The sequence below is a fragment of the Terrapene carolina genome, unplaced genomic scaffold (genome assembly GCF_002925995.2).
Source record: "Terrapene carolina triunguis isolate 2854851 unplaced genomic scaffold, T_m_triunguis-2.0 Scaffold771, whole genome shotgun sequence".
NCBI classification, from domain to species: Eukaryota; Metazoa; Chordata; order Testudines; family Emydidae; genus Terrapene; species Terrapene triunguis.
This window is the reverse complement of record NW_020665122.1, coordinates 224377-246338: the sequence shown is the minus strand read 5'-3', so window position 1 is coordinate 246338 and position 21962 is coordinate 224377. Positions and strand designations below refer to the sequence as shown.

Below are 21962 nucleotides of genomic sequence, written 5' to 3'. Positions count from 1 at the left end.
GATGGATCTATCCTCTATGAATTTATCCCATTCTTTTTAACCTTGTTATAGTTTTGGCCTTCACAACATCCTCTGGCAAAGAGTTCCACGGGTTCACTGTGCTTTGTGTGAAGAAACACTTCCTTACATTTCTTTTAAACCTGCCGCCTATTAATGTCATTTGGGGACTTCTAGTTCTTCTGTTATGGGAAGGAGTAAATCATACTACCTTATTTACTTCATCCACACTAGTCAGGATTTTATAGACCTCTATCATATCCCCCCTTGGTCCTCTCTTTTCCAAGCTGAACAGTCCCAGTCTTATTAATCTCTCCTTCTATGAAAACTGTTCCACACCCATAATCGTTTTTTTGTTTTGCCCTTTTCTGAATCTTTTCCAGTTCCAATTTGAGATAGGGCCACAAGAACTGCACGCAGTATTCAAGATGTGGGTGTACCATGGATTTATATAGAGGCAATATGATATTTTCTATCTTATTAGCTAACCCTTTCTGAATGATTCCCAACATTCTGTTCGCTTTTTTGATGGCCACTGCACATTAAGTGAATGTTTTCAGAGAACTATCCATAGTGACTCTCAGATCTCTTCCTTGAGTGTTAACAGCTAATTTATACCCCATCACTTTATATGTATAGTTGGGATTATGTTTCCCAATGTGCATAACTTTGCATTTATTAACATTGAATTTCATCTGCCATTTTGTTACCCAGTGACCCAGTTTTGTGAGATCCCTTTGTAGCTCTTTGCAGTCAGCTTTGAACTTAACTATCTTGAGTAGTTTTGTGTCATCTGCAAATTTTTCCACCTCCCTGTTTACCCCTTTTTCCAGATCGTTTATGAACATGTTGAACAGCACTGGTAACAATACAGAACACTGGTGGACACCACTATTTACCTCCCTCCACTGTGAAAATTAGCCATTTATTCCTATCCTTTGTTTGCTATCTTGTAACCAATTACTGATCCAGGAGAGGACCTTCCCACTGATCCCATGACAGCTTACTTTGCATAAGAGCCTTTTGGGAGGAAACTTGTCAAAGGCTTTCTGAAAATCTAAGTACATGGACTGGGTCACTCTTGTCCACATGCTGTTGACTCCCTCCAAAAATTCTAGTAGTTTGGTGAGCCATGATTTCCCTTTACAAAAACCATATTGAGTCTTCCCCAACAAATCTATGCATCTGATAATTCTGTTCTTTACTATAGTTTCACTTTACTATAATTTCAACCAGTTTCCCAGTCACTGAAGTGGCTTATAGGCCTTCAACTGCCGGGATCACCTCTGGAACCTTTTTTAAAAATTGGTGTCACATTAGCTATCCTCCAGTCATCTGTTACAAAAGCTGATTTAAATGAGAGTTAGTAGTTCTGCAATTTCACATTTGAGTTCCGTCAGAAGTCTTCTCCAGCTTACTTATGACAATGTCATGTGAGACTTTGTCAAAAGCCTTGCTGAAGTCCACTTTCCCCCAGCCCCACCCAGTTACCTCGTCAAAGCAGGAAACCAAGCTGGTTTGGCAGGATTTGTTCTTGGTAAATCCATGCTGGTGATCACCCCTTCGTCCTCACAAATTGAAGGTTTTATACATTGCTCTAGTAGCTTTCCATTTGTCAAGGCCAGGCTGACTGGTCTATACATCCCCGGCTCCTCCTTTTTCCTTTTTTAAAGATGGCCACTCTGTTAGTCCTTCTCCTGTCTTCTGAGACCTCTCCTGGCATCCAGGAGTTTGCAAAGATTATTGCCAGTGGCTCCAAGATTTCTTCCACTAATTCCTTCAGCACCCTGGGTTGAACAGCCTCGCACCCGACTGATCTGAATTCATTCAGATTGGTCGGAACATCCCTGACGTGTTCTTTACTTATCCTGATCTGCAGCCTTTCCCCTTTGTTGTCCATGGTAACTTCGCTGGTTGTCTGCTCACATGTTTTTTGTGGGAAGACTGAAGCAAAGCAGGCACTGAGCAGCGCTGCCTTCCGACCATCTTCTGTCACCAGATCAGGATTTTATGGCTGATCTCATGATTCTTAGAGAAAATCTCAGGTTTTTTTCACCAATTTAAGGATTATTTTAGCCCACGATCTCTCAGGAACGTCTGGTGATTTCGAGTTTGCTGTGTGGGGGGAGGTCACTGTGCTGCCAGCAGTCCCAGATCAGACCCCTGCAGAGCACAGCAGTACTGACGGTCCACCAGGCAGATCTGTCCCCCCAAACAGCCTCTGCTCTCACACTTCCCACCGCCAGTCTGTCTGTAGGTCTGTCCCAGCCGGACGCCCCAGCCATGGGCAGAGCCCTGCTGCCACAGCATGACGCCAGGGAAAGGGAACTCCCTCCTCAGGTCCCCCTCTGGAGAGCAGGGGGTCCTGCCACGCTGAGGGTCCTGATCCTCGCCCTGCTCTGGATGGGTAAGTAAGCAGCACCTGCAGCCCCAGTGCAGGGGGAAGGGCAGAACCTGCGCTAAGCAGGGCCAGGTCTGTCCCAGAACTTGAAAGGGAGACTGGCCAGAGGGGGAGGGGAGCCCAGTGCCCCAGTGTGGTGCTAGGGGGCGCTGAGTGACAGCGAGCAGGCAGGGGGCTCGATGGAGGGAGGGATGGAAAATAAATGGAGTGAGAATTGGTTAAGGACCCAGGGCTGGGCTCGCATGGGGCTGTTGATCGGGAATGAGGGGCACTGATAGACTTCGAGGGGGGTTGAGCTCGGGGCTGGGCTCGCAGGGGTCTGCAGGTCGGGAGTGAGGGGCACTGGCAGAGCTGGAAAGTGCAGTTCAGGGTTGGTCTCTGCTCTCTATGGGTCCCACTTCGATCCCTCCCTGTCCCCTGCAGGGTCCCTGTCCCAGCCACCTGGATTTACCCTGGCGGCGCCGCAGTCAGTGTCCATGCCGGAGGGTCTCTGCGTTCTCGTCCCCTGCAACTTCACGTACCCAGCCTCGTATGACACCGACAATCCCTCGGCCCAGCTATACGGAACCTGGTACAAGGAGTCTGCTACTGTGGGCCAGGATCATCCCGTGGCTAGCAGTATCCCCAGCGCGGGGGTGTCGCAGGAGACCCAGGGCCGGTTCCGGCTGATGGGGGATCCAGCACACGGCGACTGCTCCCTGCAAATCAGTGATGCCCGACGGATGGATGCAGGGAGATATTTCCTTAACATCGAGAAAGGCATGTTAGATCACAGTTACCGTTCCAATTCCGATGGCACTGACCCTGTGCTCACGATCTCCGTGCCAGGTAAGAGCAGCTGCAGTCACCGCTTGTGAGGGTTCCCCCCCAACTCTGGGGTACAGATGTGAGGACCCGCAGGAAAGACCCCTTAAGCTTATATTCTACCAGCTTAGGTTAAAAACTTCCCCAAGCCACAAATTCCTTCCCTTGTCCTTCGATGGTATTGCTGCCACCACCACGTGATTTATAGAAAAATTCAGGGAAGGGTCACTTGGAATCCCTATCCCCCCAAAATATCCCCCCGAGTCCCTTCACCCCCTTTCCTGGGGAGGCTTGAGAATAATATACCAGCCAATGGGTTAGGAATGGGAGCACAGACCAGACTCTTTGTCTTCAGGACACTGAAAATCATTCAGGTTCTTAAAAGAAGAATGTTATTTATATATATATAAAAGAATCACACCTGCAAAATCAGTTTCGAAGGTAACTTCACAGGGTAAAGAAAAGATTTAAAACACAGAGGATTCCCCTTGGGCTCAGCTTTACAGTTATAAAAACAGGAATCAAACTACTTCTGTAGCATAGGAAAATTCACAAGCTAAAACAAAAGATAACCTAACGGCTTTCCTTGCCTACTTACAACTTCTGTGGGTTTAGATCTATTATTCCAGGTATATTTTCAGTAGATGTTGTACCTGCTTGGTCTCTCCCTCCATTCAGAGAGGGAACAACAAGGAGAGAGCAACGAACAAATCAGCCCCCACCCCAACAGATTTGAAAGTATCTTCTTTCCTCATTGGTCCTTCTGCTAAGGTGCCAACTAGGTTATTGGAGCTGATAAATCCCTTACAGGGAAGGCGATTTAGTACAGCTGCCAAAGAGGGATTTTATGCTACTACACACATAAAGTTGTTACTCTTCCCTCTATATTTATGACACTGTTCATCAGCCCCCCTGAGCCAGCCAGTCCCCGTTCTGGGGCCAGATTGGAGCCGGCGTCCCCAATGGGCAAACGCCCCGTGTCCCTGAGTGATTCTCTCCCCTCTCCCCGTGTCTCAGGGCTAACGGAGGAGCCAGAGATCCAGATCTCCCCGGCACAGGGGCTGCCAGGGATGCTGCTGGCTGGGGAGCCAGTGATTATGACCTGCAAGGCCCCTGGGCGCTGCTCCGGGCCCCCTCCCCAGATCACTTGGTCTGGGCCGTTCAGTGACACAGCCCGGAACGTCTCAGCACAGCAGGCGAACGGCACCTGGGCCCACAGCTCCGCTCTCAGCTTCATGCCCACTCTCGGGGACCATGGCAAAGAGCTCATCTGCACCGTCACCTACAGCTCAGCACAGGGACCTTCAACCCGCAGAGCCATCCGGCTCCACGTTGGCCGTGAGTGACCCCCCCAGCCCCTCCATGCCGGCCCCCAGCAACCTCTGCTGGGATCCCATCCCTGGAGCCCCAAGCCCTGCCCTCCAGCCCCTCCCCCAGGGGCAGGGAACAGGGTGGACAGGGGATCCATGGGGGGTACTAGTTTGTGGGGAGGGGCAGGAGTTCATTGGGGGGTCGTGAACTGTGGAGCAGGGGGTCAGTGGGGGCCACTTTCCAATCTAACATGTTGCCGTGGGTATTTCAGCTCCAGTGAGGACTCTGCAAATCACCGTCTCCAGAGCTAACAGGAAGGACCCCCAGCTATTCCAAGGTATCGCTAGAGGGTGGGGAGTGGGGCATGGGGACTTTCCCCTCTGGGGGGCATCGACCCTGATCCAGCCCCTGGGCAGGGACTGGCTGGCTCAGGGTGCAAGTGGCTCTGTGTTATTCCTGTTCCCAGATCCCGGCACCCTGGTGGCCAATGGCTCACAGCTCATGGGTCAGGAGGGGGACTCCCTGCGGTTCCTCTGCTCCGTCACCAGCAACCCCCCCGCTGCGCTGGGCTGGGCAAGGGGGGGCCGAGCTGTCGAGGGCGCCCACCTCGCAGGGGAGAATCAGCTGTGGCTGGAGCTGCCCAATGTGACGGCTGAGGACGGGGGTCTGTACGGGTGCTGGGCCCAGAACGTGGAGAGCTCTGCACAGGGGACGTTCCAGCTGCTCGTCGAGTGTGAGTGGGCTTAACACACCCGACTCCCTGCCACTGGGTGTGACTGGGGTTAACCCGTGATACTCCCTGCCACTGGGTTTCACTCTCTGACTATTGTCACTGTGTCTCCTGCGCTCCCCAGACAGCCCCCGGCCGGGGACCAGGCTGAACTCATCCTGCCAGCGCCAGGGGCCCAGCCTCAGCTGCAGCTGCTCCCTGCGCTCCCACCCCCCTCCCCGGCTCCAGTGGCAGGTGGACGGGGAGCCCCTGGCTGGGAACGGCTCATGGGGGGCCCTGCAGGTCAGCTCATGGGCCTGGGGGGATGAGGCTGTCAGCAACCTGAGCTGGATGGTGAGTGAGGAGAGGGGCCCCCGGATCTTCTGCCTCGGCTCCAACCCCCATGGAACCTACGCCGCCCTGCACTTTGACTTCAGCACCCCGCAGAGAGGTGAGACACTCGGACGCCTGGGTTCTGTCCCCTGCTTGGGGAGGGGAGATGTGGGGAGTGGGGGCTGGGAGTTGGTGGCAGGGGCTGGAATTCAGGACTCCTGAGTTCTGTCTCAGGCTCAGGGAGGGGAGAGGGAACTGGGACCCCGTACTGCTGGGTTCTATCCATGGCTCTGGGAGGGGAGTGGGGGCTGCAGGGGGCAGGGGGGCTGGGAGCCAGGACCTTTTGCCTCGATTCCAACCCCCACGAGTTCCATATTTTTCTGCTGAGCCCAGTGGGATCAGATGAGAGTCCTTCCCCTCTAGGGAGCACCGGCTATGACTTGGCCCCAGGGACTGTCTGGCTCAGAGGGCTGAGACTTTCCCCTTTAGGGGGTGCCAGCTTGGATCTGGCCCCAGGGTGGGGGCTGGCTGGCTCAGGGCAGGGGTTGCAGGGATCTATCCCAGACTCTCGGCTTGTTCTAGCTCCCACAGGTGGCCTCACTCGGGCATTTATCGAAATCAGCTGCAAACTCGTCTTCGTGGCAACTGGATTCATCCTGGCCTATTACCTCACCCTGCTCTATTACAGACGGTAACTCAGCTACTGACCCTCCTACCCACCAACCCAACTATGTACCCACCTAGCTACCAACCCACTGACCCACCCATCTAGCCACCTACCATACTGCCTAGCTACCAACCCACTGACCCAGCCACCCACTGATCTACCCACCTACATTCCCACCTACCTCCTATCTATCTGCCCACTAATCCAACTTCCTACCTACCCACCCACGTATGTACCCATCTACCCACCTACCACCCCACCCACACATACCTCATCTATCTAATCTATCTATCCATCCTGCCAGCCACATACATACCCCAGAATCTCTCTCTCTCTCCCAGGACACCCTGCTGCTGTTGTGGAAGCATAGGGAAGGACAGGCCAGGGGCCAGGGAATCCACGGTGCCCGAGACCGGTGTGTAGATCGGGCCATTCCTCAGCCACCGAAGAGTTGACAAGGAATTGGAATATCACGGGACTGAGGAAATGGAGAATGAGACCTCAGCTGGGGGGACTGCCACCCTGGGTGAGGCCAATGGGCCCGTTTAGCCCAGTATCCCGCCCCCTCCCTATCCCTCCGGATCAGACCCATCATGGGTCCATCTAGCCCAGTATCCCGCCCCCTCCCTCCCCCTCCAGCTCAGACACATGGGCCTGGGAAGCATGTGGAAGCTGCCTGTAATATTTATATGACCAGTAGATGATCTGTTTTATTGCCCTGACAGTCATGACCAGGGGCGGCCTAAGGAAAATGGCACCCTGGGCGAACTTATATTTTGGTGCCCCCCCATCACTCCTGGCCCCCACGGGCTCCCTGGACTTCCCCCCCCCCCCGCATCACCTCTGGGCCCTGTTGCCTCCCACAGTGTTTAATTTGTATTGAAAGAGATGCCAGAGCTCAACTGTCGCTCAAATTAAGCCCTAGCAGGGAGGCCTGATACTGGCGGGTGCTGGCTGGGAACCCAGCTCTGAAGGCAATGCCACTGCCAGCAGCAGTGCAGAAGTCAGGGGGGCCTGGCACATGGTGTATTGCCACCCTCCTGCTCTGTGGCTGTGGATTGTGGTGCCTGATGCTCGGCATGTGGCTCAAGGCTTCGCGCTGGCACACGTGGGCTGCATCTCACCAGAGCCCACGGCCTCCTGGAGCCCTCTGCCCACTCCTGGCTCACCTGGGGCGGGGGCACCAGTTCAGATTTGGGGTGGTGGGGGGTGGCAGGAAACTTTAACCATGATTCCAGGGACTACTTAGGCACCTGAAAACTCTCAGGGCTTTTTCAGATATTAACATAGGGATTAGCCGACAGGAGCACTGTATCTAGCTGTTATATAAAGAAAGAAAAAATATATACAAATGCCAATTAAAGCCACATTTAAAGCTTATATGTACATTTAGAACAGTCAGGAGATAATACAGCAAGATATTCCCAATCCCAAGCCTTGAGGTATCAGTTCTGGAGCTTTACGCAAATATCAGAAACACACGTCTGATACTTCACACACTATCTTTAGTAGAGATAAATAAAAATAAATAAAATCTGCTTACACAGACACAATGTGTTACTGCCATTGTCTCCTCTATTTTAGTCCATTCTTTTTCACTTAAAACATAATTTTCACATATGTGATTGAGGTTTTTTTTCTCTTTCATTAAGAAAGGGAATTCATTTTTCTAATTATTTTGGCATTTATAAAAACAACAAGGAGTCTGGTGGCACCTTAAAGACTAATAGATTTATTTGGGCATAAGCTTTCATGGGTAAAAACCTCACTTCTTCCCCTGATATTTGACATTTATGTTTACCGACCACAATCATGTATGTGACTCACTAACATTTGACTCCATCATTGCTATTGGTATCATAGTTAGAACTGCAGTTATTTTCATGCAAATTGTAAGTTAATTTACAGATATAACTAAAAATACAATTTGAAAATAAATTACCTTTATCTGCGCAGTGTCTATAGTTCTGTGTTTAGCTAATGTTTTTGAAACTGGAATTACTAAAGTGAGTACAAGCTACAGTTCCATTCTAGGAGAATACTATTATTTGATTGTACCAATTTACATAATGAATGACAAAGCACAATATGATAATAACGGTAATAATGATAATTACTCCAGGCAGGACAGGTTAGGCAGTTTAGAACTCACTACTCAGAGAATTCAATGTGAGCACAAGAGAGAAATAAAATTATGAAATGCAGAGACCAGTGAAAAAACTCAAATAACGGCACTTTGAAAGAATAAAATTACAGAGCATATATGTGCATTGCAGGAAGTAACAACAAGTAACAACAGCAATATAAGTATATGTTGGGTGGGGTGAGTGTGAAAGAGACAGTGTGTGTGAGCTGCGGGTGTGTGTGAGCTGGGGGAGTGTGTGCGGAGACCGCATGCTGCCCCTTTAAGAGAGCGGAACTCAGCAGTCTGAGGAAAGCTCCTTCAGACATAGCAGCAGCCGTCAGCCCCACTCGCGGTGAGCCCTGTCCCCCCACCCCACCTGCTCTGCGGAGATGGGGTACATGGGGGGGCAGGGGACAGCCTGACATCAGAGCCCCTCCCCCCTGCTCCTTACAGCAGACAGTAAACTCCCAGGAGCAGCCTCCGGAGCAGGGGTGCCCCCCGCTGGCATCTGAAGCCCCGCGGCTCCTGCCCCTGCCTTGAAGCCGCCCCTGTGACGTTACACTCCATCCTGCTTTATAAAAATATGTTTATAAATGTGAATATAATGTAACTGGAATGTGCTTTATGCAAAATGTCTCTTGTAAAGTATCATTACAAAGTTTATAATCTACATTATAAATTTATCATTACAAAGCTTATAATCTGTGTTCCTCCTATTTGTATGAATGCATCATTCTTGTACCTGAAACTAGGAAGATGTAGCATAACTCTGAGGCCCGATTGTAATTATGCAAAGTCTGGGCCATTAATGGTGGTTTAGAATCTTGATGGCTCCCATTGACTAGGACAATTGACTCTAGATGGCTCTGTTTACCTGCAAGTCTCCATTGCATCTTTAACCTGGTGCTTTTCCATTTAGAAGGAGGGGTGGAAACTCAGAGGGAGACAAAGGGGGGGAGGGATAGCTCAGTGGTTTATATATGCATCCGAAGAAGTGGGTTGTAGCCCACGAAAGCTTATGCTCTAATAAATTTGTTAGTCTCTAAGGTGCCACAAGTACTCCTGTTCTTTTTGCGGATACAGACTAACACGGCTGCTACTCTGAAATCAGTGGTTTAAGCATTGGCCTGCTAAATCCAGGGTTGTGAATTCAATCCTTGAGGGGGCCACTTAGGGATCTGGGGCAAAATCAGTACTTGGTCCTGCTATTGAAGGCAGGGGGCTGGACTCGATGACCTTTCAAGGTCCCTTCCAGTTCTAGGAGGTAGGATATCTCCATTAATTTAAAGGATTCCCTCCTTCTGCCAAAGATATTAAATGGGCTGGAACAAAACAAAGGGGGCTGCCAGTCATGAAGAAATCCCCTAGTTACCACCTGAGCTGGAACTAACAAGGATTTTACCAGGGGAAAGGATTGGGCCCAGACTAGGAAGGAGTCTAGTTTGTGAAAGAAGCTTATTGGAACATATCTGAGGGTGAGATTTACCTGTATTCAGTTTCCTGATGTATTAGGCTTAGATGTGCATGTTTTGCTTTATTTTGCTTGGTAACTTACTTTGTTCTGTCTGTTATTACTTGAAACCACTTAAATCCTACTTTTTATACTTAATGAAATCACTTTTGTTTATTAATTAACACAGAGTAACTGATTAATACCTGGGGCAGCAAACAGCTGTGAATATCTCTCTATCAGTGTTATAGAGGGCGGACAATTTATGAGTTTATCCTGTATATGCTTTATACAGAGTAAAACAGATATATTTGGGGTTTGGATCCCATTGGTAGCTGGATGTCTGGGTGCTGGAGACAGGAGCACTTCTTAATCTGTTTTCAGTTAAGTCTGCAGCTTTGGGGATGTGGTTCAGACCCTGGGTCTGTGTTGCAGCAGGCTAGCGTGTCTGGCTCAACAAGGCAGGTTTCTGCAGTCCCAAGCTGGCAGGGAAAATGGGCTCTGAGGTAGCCTCAGAACATCAGGTGACAGTCTCAAGGGGGTCTCTGTGACAGAACCCATCACAGCTCCATTTGCCCGTGGCTAAGGCCAGCCCTGGATGACTTTGTTTGCTCTATGAGGACCGCAAAGTGCCCAGATACCCCTATGACGAGCGCTGTACGATGGCCTCTAGAGCAGTGGTTCTCCAACTGTGTATCAGGATTCCAAAGTAGATCACGACCCCATTTTAATGGAGTCACCAGGGCTGGCTTAGACTTGCTGGGGCCCGGTGCCAAAGCCCGAGAGCTTCAGCCCTGGGCTTCGGAGCTCAGGTTACAGGCCCTCCACTGGGGATGAAGCCCTTCGTCTTTGGCAGGGCAGCGGCTCTCGGGCAGGCTCAGACTTCGATCCCCTCTCCTGTGGTTGTGTAGCTATTTTTGTTGTCAGAAGGGGGTCGTGGTGGGATGAAGTTTGAGAACCACTGTGAGAACAGAGCAGACCAGCTGATGGTAGTTACTGATCCCTGAAAGACAACACCCAACCCAGCAGCTCTGACAGCCACTCCCAGCCAGCGCAGGGAGAAAGTTTAATGGACAAACTGGTTTTTTTGGGTGCAAAATGCAAATTTGGCAACAACAAAACTTTGGGTGAATCTGGTCAATTTTGCCAAATTGTTTGTTGGGGGGGGGGGGGGGAACCTCCCAAAATTCCCCAGAATGGAAATATTTCATCTAGGCGTTTTCAAAAAGAAATGTTTCACTCTCTCGATCCAAAATCACTGTATGGTTTCAAATTTCCCGTAATTTTACTTTGTAGTTAAAGAATGTCTAAAATGCTTGAAATCAAAACAAAATGTTTCATCCTTTAATCAAATCTATTTCTGACTTTCTGGTTCACTGAAAATTTTGACCAAATTTGATTTTTGGTATAACATGAAAAGATTCCCCCCCCCCCCCCCCGTGACTTTTGGTTCCCTCCAAATTTATCAAATTATGCTTTCAGATTTACCCCTGAATATTTTTTTCAAATGTTTGGTTCACCAAAAACTTTATTCTTTTTGTTTCGACCCAAACAGTTTTCAGTTTGCTAAAAAAATCTGACAATTTTTTGTTTCAAGCCACTAGCCCCACAAGAAATGGGCCACGCGGCCTTTCCCCTCCTTTGGGCGATGGCTTGGATCCAGCCCCAAGATGGTGGATTGGCTGGGTCGGGTGGCAGAGGTGGGATACTTGTGATGATGAGCAGAGACCCACCCAGGCTTACACCGATTTTGGGACCCTCTGACCCAGGTCTGGGACCATGGAAAGAATCCTGCATAGGAGAGATGGGATGGGAGGAACAGGCTGTTCTGGAGGGAGCCACCAGATGGTGCATTTATACAAAGCCAGGCAAGATTGTAGCATGAAAGCAAGTGTTCAGTCTTTGAGAAATGCTGAATTGATTGTGATCAATGTTTTTATGTAGATAAATATTTTTATGTAGATAAATATGTCTCTTTCTCGGCTCGCCCTTTTTACACAGCTCAGTGATGGGAACTGCTAGGGAGCTAAAGTGGGACACAAACCTCTGGCAGTGCCATGATATCCCCAGAATGGCCTGGGCCTGTGTCTTGGTTTGAGGAATGGGCCAATCTCTGATCACCTCCACCATGGATGGCTCAGGCTTTAGGCAGCCACTTCCCACCTTTTGGCCCAGGTACAACACCTCTGCCATCCCCACCTTACTCTTTCCAGCTTTGATAGTCAGTCCTGCCTCCCAGAGACATCCCAGCCCCCCTCTTCACCTGGGACACAGGTTCCTCCTGTCCCAGGACTAGCTAACGATACAGATACCATCAATGCACACCAGGGCAAAGTCGTCCACCCCCCACAGTAACTGACCCACCCAGCGCTGGGAGGTGGCCGATGCCTCCTTGAGGCTGAAAAGCAGGACCAGGAATTCACAGAGCCCCCTAGGGGTGATGAAGGCAGATTTCAACATGGCATCTGGGTCCAAAGGTGCCAGTAGCCTTTGATGAGATCCATAGTAGTGAGGTACTGGATGCAGCCCAGCTTGTCTAGGGTCTCGTCAGGCCTAGGCATGGGACAAGCCGATGGCCTTGAGCTTCCGACAGTCCACACAGAATTGGATCGACCCATCTTTCTTGGGGACCAACCCCATGGGAGATGCTCAGATGGGAGGCTGGGTCACCCCTAACGCCAGCATGTCTCTGAGCTCCCTCTCCAGTGTCTGGGCTGTTTTCCTCATGACTGTGAATGGGGAACAGCTAATGGGAGGGTTATTTTCCGTCCCTCCTTCCGCTGTGGACAGCTCGGTCCAGCCCAGGCCGGCTGGAGAACAGCTGGTGGTAAGGACACAGCCCCTCTGATCTCTGCCTGCAGGGCAGGGGTTAGCTGGTCAGATCAGGGGATTGATTCCAGTGAGGAGCCGGCTCCGGGTCTCTGAGAAGAGACCCACCAGCAATCTTCCCCCTTCTCCGCCCACTGCCCACACATGTGGCCGTATGGATGTCTCCAGGCCTGCCGATGGGGGTGGGGGTGGGGAAAGGGGGCAATTGGCCAGTGGCCCGGGTGATTTAAAAAGGAGACCCTGGCCCTTTTAAACTGCCCAGGTGGGCCGTAGGACACTTAGGTATCCAAGACCGCTCCGGGCCCTACACTTTGGGGGGCCCTGCGGGCCAGTGTGGGTGGTCCCGAAAGTGACAGATTTGTCACTTCCATCCCGGGCCCCACACCCCCTAGGGACCCTGGGGCCCGGAATTTCAGTTGGGCACCTGAATGTCTCCCTGTCACAGTTCAGCTCTGTCATGTGGACATGGTCCCCTCCGCTAGCTGTGAGCCCGACTGGGCAGCTCCAGCACACTCACGGGACCCATCCCAGGCTCCCTCCGCACTGAGCTGAGACCCCTCTCCTGGTTAGGGTTGCCAACTTTCTACTCACACAAAACCAAACATCCTTGCCCTACCCTGCCCCTTCTCTCAGGCCCCGCCCCCTCTTACTCCATCCCTGCCTCCCTCTGTCACTCACTCATTTTCACCAGACTGGCTCAGGGGGTTGGGGTGTGGGAGGGGGTGAGGGCTCCGGCTGGGGGTGCAGGCTTTGGGGTGGGGCCAGAGATGAGGGATTTTGCATGCAGGAGGGGGCTCCAGGTTGGGGGGGTGGAGCCAAAGGGTTGGAGTATGGGATGGGGCTCTGGGCTGAGGCAGAGGGTTGGGGTTTGGGAGGGGATACTGAAAACTGGACACCTGACAACCCTACTCCTGCTCCACATTGCCATAGGAGCTGGCACGCAATTGTGCCAGACCTCCTGCTTCCCTTGGGCCCTGGCTCAACTCTCCCTGGCAAAAGCAGTGAACTCTATGATCCTTCTTCGGAACAATAGTATGTACTCCAGTCCTGCTTCCCCATTCATCTTCTCTCTCCCCCTCCATTTGTCCCACATAAAGTCCAGGGGTCCCCTCCCTCTCCTGCCATACAACAACTCAAAACAGGGGACCCCTGTGAATTCCTGTGAAGTTCTGCAGCAGCCTTTGCCGGGTGCCCTGGATCCCCTGATGTCTAGAGAGAGGGACATCGGGGGCCAGGTACAACACCTGGCCATGACACTCCTGGGGGACCACCAGCTTCTGCTTGATCCCACAAGGTTCAGTTTACCATCGGGGAGCCCTTCCCTGGTACTGTATCCCTTCTCTCACAGGGATCTTTCCCTGCAGTCCTCCCCCAGGGTCTTGCAGCACTGTGGCCCACAAGGACCCTCAGCTTCTCCCAGGAGAGATCCTTCTGCTCCTTGGCTGGAATTCAGCTGCTGGGTTGGGGCCCTCAGCACCCATTGGCTGTGGCTCAATTTCCCCACCTCAGGACAAAGCCTCGGTCTCAGTCCTGTCAAGCCCTGTCCCTAGTAACTCACTTCCCTCATTGGATGTTCCACGTCCCCTGCTGTAGATCCCTGGGGCCGGGCTGAGCGACCCTTACTGGCTCCAGCCACAGGCAAGGGCCAGAGCACCGTCGGGCCAGTTCTCCAAACCATCCCTCTTCAGAAATTTCACAGGTAACTGATCCTGCACCCCAATGTTTGTTGGGCTGCCCTTGGCCCTGCATTTCACATGGATCCTCGCTACAGGTATGTTAACTGGGGGTCCAACCCCCCCCTAAGGGTTAGGTATGTATTAGGCACTACCTGATCCGGGTCCACCACCTTGGACATGTCAGCATCACCTCTGCGCCCTTGTCCCACTGCCCCTGGACCCGCCTTCCATCTACTTCAATGGGGATGAGGTGATGACTGTCCCACTGGGCTCTGCCCTGCCCCGCCCACCCGCCCTGCAGACTGAGCCCTCTCCTGAGCCCTGCATCTGGAAGACGGAGATTTGGGCTCTCGCACTTCTGGGCAAGACAACCTGGCAGGCAGCCATATTGCCCTGCTGGTTCTGCCCACCCCGACAAGAGTGTCGCTCCCAGAATCTCCCCACCACCCGAATGTCTCCCCATTGACTACCCCGTCCACTCCCTATGGGGGTAAGAGGGGCCCACCCCATTTGTTGAGGACACTCCCTACACTAACACAGGAACAAATCAACATACCCTTAGAGCCCCGACCGGGGTTATTCTATCTACTACCTAAGATCCACAAACCTGGAAATCCTGGACGCCCCATCATCTCGGGCATTGGCACTCTCATTGAAGGACTGTCTGGATATGTGGACTCCCTACTCAGACCCTACGCCACCAGCACTCCCAGCTATCTCCGTGACACCACAGATTTCCTGAGAAAACTACAATGCATTGGTGACCTCCCAGAAAACACCATCCTAGCCACCATGGATGTAGAGGCTCTCTACACAAACATCCCACACACAGATGGAATACAAGCTGTCAGGAACAGTATCCCTGATGATGACACAGCACAACTTATTGCTGAGCTCTGTGACCTTATCCTCACGCACAATTATTTCAAATTCGGTGACAATATATACCTCCAGACCAGTGGCACCGCTATGGGCACCCGCATGGCCCCACAATATGCCAACATTTTTATGGCTGACCTCGAACAACGCTTCCTCAGCTCTCGTCCACTCATGCCCCTTCTTTACCTACGCTATATTGATGACATCTTCATCATCTGGACCCATGGGAAAGAGACCCTGGAAGAATTCCACCATGATTTCAACAGCTTCCACCCCACCATCAACCTCAGCCTGGACCAATCTACACGGGAGGTCCACTTCCTAGACACCACCGTACAAATAAGCGATGGCCACATTAACACCACCCTATACCGAAAACCCACCGACCGCTATGCCTACCTTCATGCCTCCAGCTTCCACCCCGGTCACACCACACGATCCATCGTCTACAGCCAAGCACTGAGGTACAATCGCATCTGCTCCAACCCCTCAGACAGAGACCAACACCTACAAGATCTTCACCAAGCATTCTCAAAACTACGATACCCACACAAGGAATTAAAGAAACAAATCAACAGAGCCAGACGTGTACCCAGAAGCCTTCTGCTACAAGACAGGCCCAGAAGAGAAACCAACAGAACTCCACTGGCCATCACCTACAGTCCTCAGCTTAAACCTCTCCAACGCATCATCAGTGATCTACAACCCATCCTGGACAATGATCTCTCACTTTCACAGACCTTGGGAGGCAGGCCAGTCCTCGCCCACAGACAACCTGCCAACCTTAAGCATATTCTCACCAGCAACCACACACCGCACCATAACAACTCTAACTCAGGAACCAACCCATGCAACAAACCTCGATGCCAACTCTGCCCACATATCTACACCAGCAACACCATCACAGGACCTAACCAGATCAGCTACAACATCACCGGCTCATTCACCTGCACGTCCACCAATGTTATATATGCCATCATATGCCAGCAATGCCCCTCTGCTATGTACATTGGCCAAACTGGACAGTCACTACGCAAGAGGATAAATGGACACAAGTCAGATATCAGGAATGGCAATATACAAAAACCTGTAGGAGAACACTTCAACCTCCCTGGCCACACAATAGCAAATGTAAAGGTAGCCATCTTACAGCAAACAAACTTCAGGACCAGACTCCAAAGAGAAACTGCTGAGCTCCAGTTCATTTGCAAATTTGACACCATCAGATCAGGATTAAACAAAGACTGTGAATGGCTATCCAACTACAGAAGCAGTTTCTCCTCCCTTGGTGTTCACACCTCAACTGCTAGCAGAGCACCTCACCCTCCCTGATTGAACTAACCTCGTTATCTCCACACTGATTTATACCTGCCTCTGGAGATTTCCATTACTTGCATCTGAAGAAGTGAGGTTCTTACCCACGAAAGCTTATGCTCCCAATACTTCTGTTAGTCTCAAAGGTGCCACAGGACCCTCTGTTGCTTTTTACAGATTCAGACTAACACGGCTACCCCTCTGATACATTTTATGCTACATATGCCATGTAACATATCTATCTAAAGGTTATGATCTACTGAATCTATTCATCCTATTTGTATGCATGTGTCATTGTTGTATTCGAATGTATGAATATTGGCTGTGTACTTGCTTGATTTCTAAGTAGCCTTAGTAAAGCATTTGGTCAGCTACTTGAGAAAGGAATGTGCAAATTAAGTGCCCAATCAAGAAACACATAAAGACAATGAATCTTGGAAGGCTCCAATCCACATAAGAAGTCTACCTGTAAAGTAGCATGTAAACCATGGCTGATGCCAGTAAAAACTGAGTCATGCATGGACATGTGACTTGCCCATGTGACTCCAAAACTCCATCTTGGAGCTGGACTTTGCATAGGAGAGAGGAGGGGGTCTCCACCCACAAGAGAAAGTCTATTTACCTCCCTGGGAGACACCTCCATTTTGTCTTCAGCTGGCTAAAGAGATAGCTAAGACAGTACTAAGAATGAAGGACAGTAACTACAGGGGGTGTGAGTGATTTCTGGACCCAGACTAGAAGGAAACTAAGCTGTAAAAGGAAGCTTAATGGAATTCCTCTGAGGGGTGAGGTTTTTATCCGTATTCAGTTTTCATACTGTATTAGACATAGACTTGCGTGTTCTATTTTATTTTGCTTGATAATTCACTTTGTTCTGTCTGTTACTACTTGGAACCACTTAAATCCTACTTTCTGTATTTAATAAAATCACTTTTTACTTATTAATTAACCCAGAGTATGTATTGATACCTGGGGAGGGGGGGCAAACAGCTATGCATATCTCTCTATCAGTGTTTTAGAGGGCGAACAATTTATGAGTTTACCCTGTATGAGCTTTATACAGGGTAAAACAGATTTATTTGGGGTTTGGACCCCACTGGGAGTTGGGTATCTGAGTGTTAAAGACAGGAACACTTCTGTAAGCTGCTTTCAGTTAAGTCTGCAGCTTTGGGGCATGTGGTTCAGACCCTGGGTCTGTGTTGGAGCAGACTGGCGTGTCTGCCTCAACAAGACAGGGTGCTGGAGTCCCAAGCTGGCAGGGAAAGCAGGGGCAGAAGTAGTCTTGGCACATCAGTTGGCAGCCCCAAGGTGGTTTCTGTGATCCAACCCGTCACATACCTTTTGGGGTTCTCCTGGCCCAAGATTTCCTGTGTCTTTGGGCCCTGCACTCCTGCCCTCTCTGCCTGCAGCGACCACATCTCCAGTCTCTGATGTCCCCTTGAGACATCCGGCCCCTCGGCCTCTCCTCCACCTCAGGGTTTTCCTGAGTCCCGTCCCTGGGATGCTTCAGTGGGTTCCAGCTCCTTCGCTGTCTACACCAATTCAACCCAACCGGGCAGGGACCCCAAGCTGTCCCGGACTCCCAGGCCGGGGCTCTCTCGGCTTCGTACTGCCCCTGGGAGGAACCCCCTTCAGGGTGACAGCCCGTCTTGGGGGTGCACTCCCCTGTGGGGTTAGGCTCTTGGCCGTGCCGCCTCCTGGGACCACACCTCTGAACCTTCAGCAGCCTGGCTCTGCCTGGGCCCCCTCAGGGAGTCCCCTCGCTCTGCACCCCCGAGTTCCCTGCTACCAGAGGGAGCAACGTCCCCCGATCTCTAGGCTGCAGGACTCCTCTCTGGACTCAGCTTCACAGTTATAAAACAGGAATAAAACTCCCTCTTAGCATAGGGAAAATTCACAAGTTAAGACAAAAGATAACCTAACTCATTTCCTTGCCCTTACGTACAACTTTTGTAATCTTAGATGGATCATTTCAGGTATGTTTTCAGGAGATCTTTTACTTGCCTGGTCGCTCTCTCCATCCAGAGAGGGCGCAAACAAAGAGAACACAAACAAAACCTCCCCGCCCCAGATTTGAAAGTATCTTCTTTCCTTATTGGTCCTTTTGGTCAGGTGCCAACCAGGTTATTTGAGTTTCTTAACCCCTTACAGGTAAAGTGATTTAGTACAGCTTCCCAGGAGGGATTTTATGTTACCCTTATCTCTATGTTTATGACAGACCCAAACAGTTTTCAGTTTGCTACAAATTTTGACAAAGTTTTGTTTCAAGTCACTAGCCGGGCGGGGAATGGGCCACTGGGCCTTTGACCTCTTGTGGGCGATAGGTTGGATCCACCCCAGGGTGGGGGACTGGCTGGCTTGCTTGACAGTGGTGGGATACCTGTGACGAGGAGCAGAGACCCACTTAGGCTTACACTGATTCTGGGATCCTCAGGCCCACGTCTGGGCTCTGGGCAAAGAATCCTGGATAGGAGAGATGGGATGGGAGGAACAGGCTGTTCTAAGGGAACCACCAGGTGGCGCAGTTACACAAAGCCAGACATAAACTTAGCATGAAAGTAAGTATTCAGTCTTTGAGAAATGCTGAATCGATTGTGTTCAATATTTTAATGTAGATATATACTTCTTTCTCTCTCTCTTTCTCTGTCTCTATGTGTATGTATATATATATGTGGGTGTGTGTATGTGTATCTATATCTACTTTTATGTTATATACCTACACACACATATATATACACACAAAGTTTATATAGAGAATATATCAAATTATGCTCAGTTTAATGCTAATGTAATATATATGTGTATGTGTGTATACATATATACAGAGAGAGAGAGTACATATAGACAGTGCGCACACACATACACTGGGTATATACATACGTTGACTATTATTTTAGGATATATTTTATATAATGATGCTAATTATGTTTTATTTGTTGTATTAAACCTATTACACCAGATCTGGGTTGTGTCACAGACTCCAAGGTCCCAGGCTCTCTCGGCTGTGTAAGGTCCCTGGAAGGACTCCCCTTAAGTGTGACAGCCCTTCTCGGGGTCACACGCACTCTGGAGGGATAAGCTCTGGGCTCCAGCGCTTGCTGGAACTGCACCTCTCCAAGCCTTCAGCCTGCCTATCTCTCGCTGTGGGCCCCCTCAGAGAGTCTCCTCGCTCTGTGCCCCCACGGCCTTCACCCTCAAAGGGAGCAACACCCCCTGATCTCTACCCTGCAGTGACTCTCAGCCAGTGTAACACAGGAGATTTATTGAACGTTTGAACCAAGCACAGGCAGTTCTCAGGGCCCTCAAGCCTGGCCAGTCTCAGCACCGTCCAGCTGGGTTTGACCCTGTCCAGGTGGCTCAGGCCCCTCTTTGTCTCCAGTCCAGAAGCGATCTCCTTCCAGCTGAGCCCCCCATATCTCCTCCCCCACCAGCCCCGCCTCCACCATTTGCCTTTGTTCCTGGGCAAACAGGTCACCTGAGTGCTCTCTCTTCCATCCTTTGTTCCCCAACTGGCCAGAACCGGCTTCCTTCTGGGGCCATCTCTCCTCTGGCCTTTGTCCTCCCACAGGCCAGAACTGGCTGGCTCCCAAGATGGGCTGGGCCTCCAGGCCACTGGTTGCTAAGTTCCACACTGTCCAGGCCAGTGTCCGCGGTCCTGGCTGCTAGGTAAGGTCACACCTGGCCCTCTGAAACCACAATCCCCCTCTGCCAACCCCTCGTTACATACACAGCACACACGGAAACTGAGGCACACACAGTATTCATGCAAAACAGTAACAAAATCCCACACTTCATCACAGGTTGTTTTTAAAATAAAAGTTTTGTGCAAATGTTCCATTTCCTAAAAGTTAATCACAGGTTTTTTTGGTTTTTAGAAAGGTTTCGCAGAGATCTTGGCCATTTAAAACTAATGATCACTGGAAAAAATTCACTGACTAGGAATTTTTCACAAAAACTATCCCACTATCTGAGTTGGGGACACAGAAAAAAACAGACATTTGAATTATTAAGATAGATAGATAGATAATTAGATAGATGATAGATAGATGAGGGATGAGTGGATAGATAGATAGATAGATAGATAAATAATGACTGGTAATTAACACTTGCCCTCCTATATCAGTAAGAGATGGACCCTAGTCACCATGATCTCCATGTTATCAGCCATGTCAGGTTTCAGTCTCGACCTGGCAGTTCCAAGGTTTCCCAGTGAATCTCTTTTTTTCCTGCATCTGAACCTTGTAATTCCCAAGAAATTCCCAGAAAAAACACACGAGTCAAATACTGAGCTCAATACAATGCACAAAGATCCCTTGCCCAGAGCTGAGATGGGGTCACCTCTGGGGTGGGGCGTGGGGGCTGTTTATATAAGGATCCATTACCCAGCTGGCGCTGAAATGCAGCCATTCCCAGGTGGGGCATCTGTTTAACAGCAACGGAGGGAAACCTCCCGGGCAGCTAATAAAAAGAAAGCAAAACCAAATGGGGATTAACCAGAGGCAGAATGTACCACACCAAGCTAGGGGCCGGCCCGGACACTGGGGTTCCTGCCCTGGCTCTCACCCAAAGGACCAGGGGTCTGCCCTGATCCGCATGGATCCAGCGCAGCGAGTTATAACCCACTAGACCCGGCAGCCACAGTCCCAGCAGGAATCTTCCCCGGGCTCGCCCCTTCCACCACTGGCTGGGGACGTGTGTCCAAGCGGACGCTCCCCAGTGTTCAATGGGACCCTCTCACCTGCTCTCCATGGCTCTCGCCCAGCCCCGAACAGGGGCCGACTGGACGGAGGTGGAGCAAACTCACCAACTGGAAACTTCCTGTTGTGCAACATTCACTCAGCAACCAGCCTCCCAGAACAGCTGCCGGTGCCCACAGTCACGGGGGCAGAGCTGATGTGCCACTGGCCAGGGGCAGAGCGGACCAGGGTCTGGCTGGGGTGGGAGACTTGGGAGGACCCGGCCATCAGGGCTGGTCCCAATGTCCCCGGGGGGCACTGTGTTTCTTTGTATCTCAACGCTGGGCAAGGAGTCCTTGTATAAACAGCCCCCCTGCCCCACCCCAGAGGCAGCCACATCTCAGCACTGGGGAGAGGTCCCTGTGTAAACAGCCCCCAAGAACCAGGGTGTTACCTGCACATGCTAGGGCACCCCACCTTTTCCCAACTTGTAGGGCTCCAGGCAAAAAGGTCCTACCCTTACCCAATTTGTAGGGCTCAGGGCCACCCATACCCAATTCATAGGGGTCAGGGGTAACTAACCTGGTCAATTTAAGTAACCACATCCTTTCCCAATACACAGGGCTCCGGGTGTACACTACTTCTGCAGGTGTGCGGGACCTTTTACCAGTGAAAAAGCCTCACACAGAAATATCCTACTTAATCTCTATTTATTAACAATCACCCAAACCAGACTGCACACGCTATACAGACAGTGCTCACCACTCCCAATAAGATAGATGAACTTTTCT

At 50.7% G+C, this 21962-nt stretch overlaps 1 protein-coding gene across 1 annotated transcript; it reads left to right on the top strand.

The window, feature by feature from the left end:
* The first annotated feature begins 2280 nt into the window (after positions 1 to 2280).
* On the top strand, positions 2281 to 6250 carry LOC112119185 (sialic acid-binding Ig-like lectin 10). The gene is made up of 6 exons (XM_029913652.1): positions 2281 to 2404; positions 2822 to 3226; positions 4220 to 4540; positions 4980 to 5246; positions 5368 to 5673; positions 6147 to 6250. The coding sequence occupies exons 1-6, from the start codon at positions 2281 to 2283 to the stop codon at positions 6248 to 6250; spliced, it is 1527 nt and encodes a 508-aa protein (XP_029769512.1).
* The last annotated feature ends 15712 nt before the right edge of the window (positions 6251 to 21962 follow it).

Excerpts from the sequence above, each read along its gene's own strand:
- LOC112119185 (XM_029913652.1), top strand. The coding sequence starts at position 2,281 with ATGGGCAGAGCCCTGCTGCCACAGCATGACGCCAGGGAAAGGGAACTC. Across the intron at positions 4,541-4,979 it reads CATCCGGCTCCACGTTGGCC|ATCCCGGCACCCTGGTGGCC; the intron begins GTGAGTGACCCC and ends TCCTGTTCCCAG. Across the intron at positions 5,247-5,367 it reads GTTCCAGCTGCTCGTCGAGT|ACAGCCCCCGGCCGGGGACC; the intron begins GTGAGTGGGCTT and ends TGCGCTCCCCAG.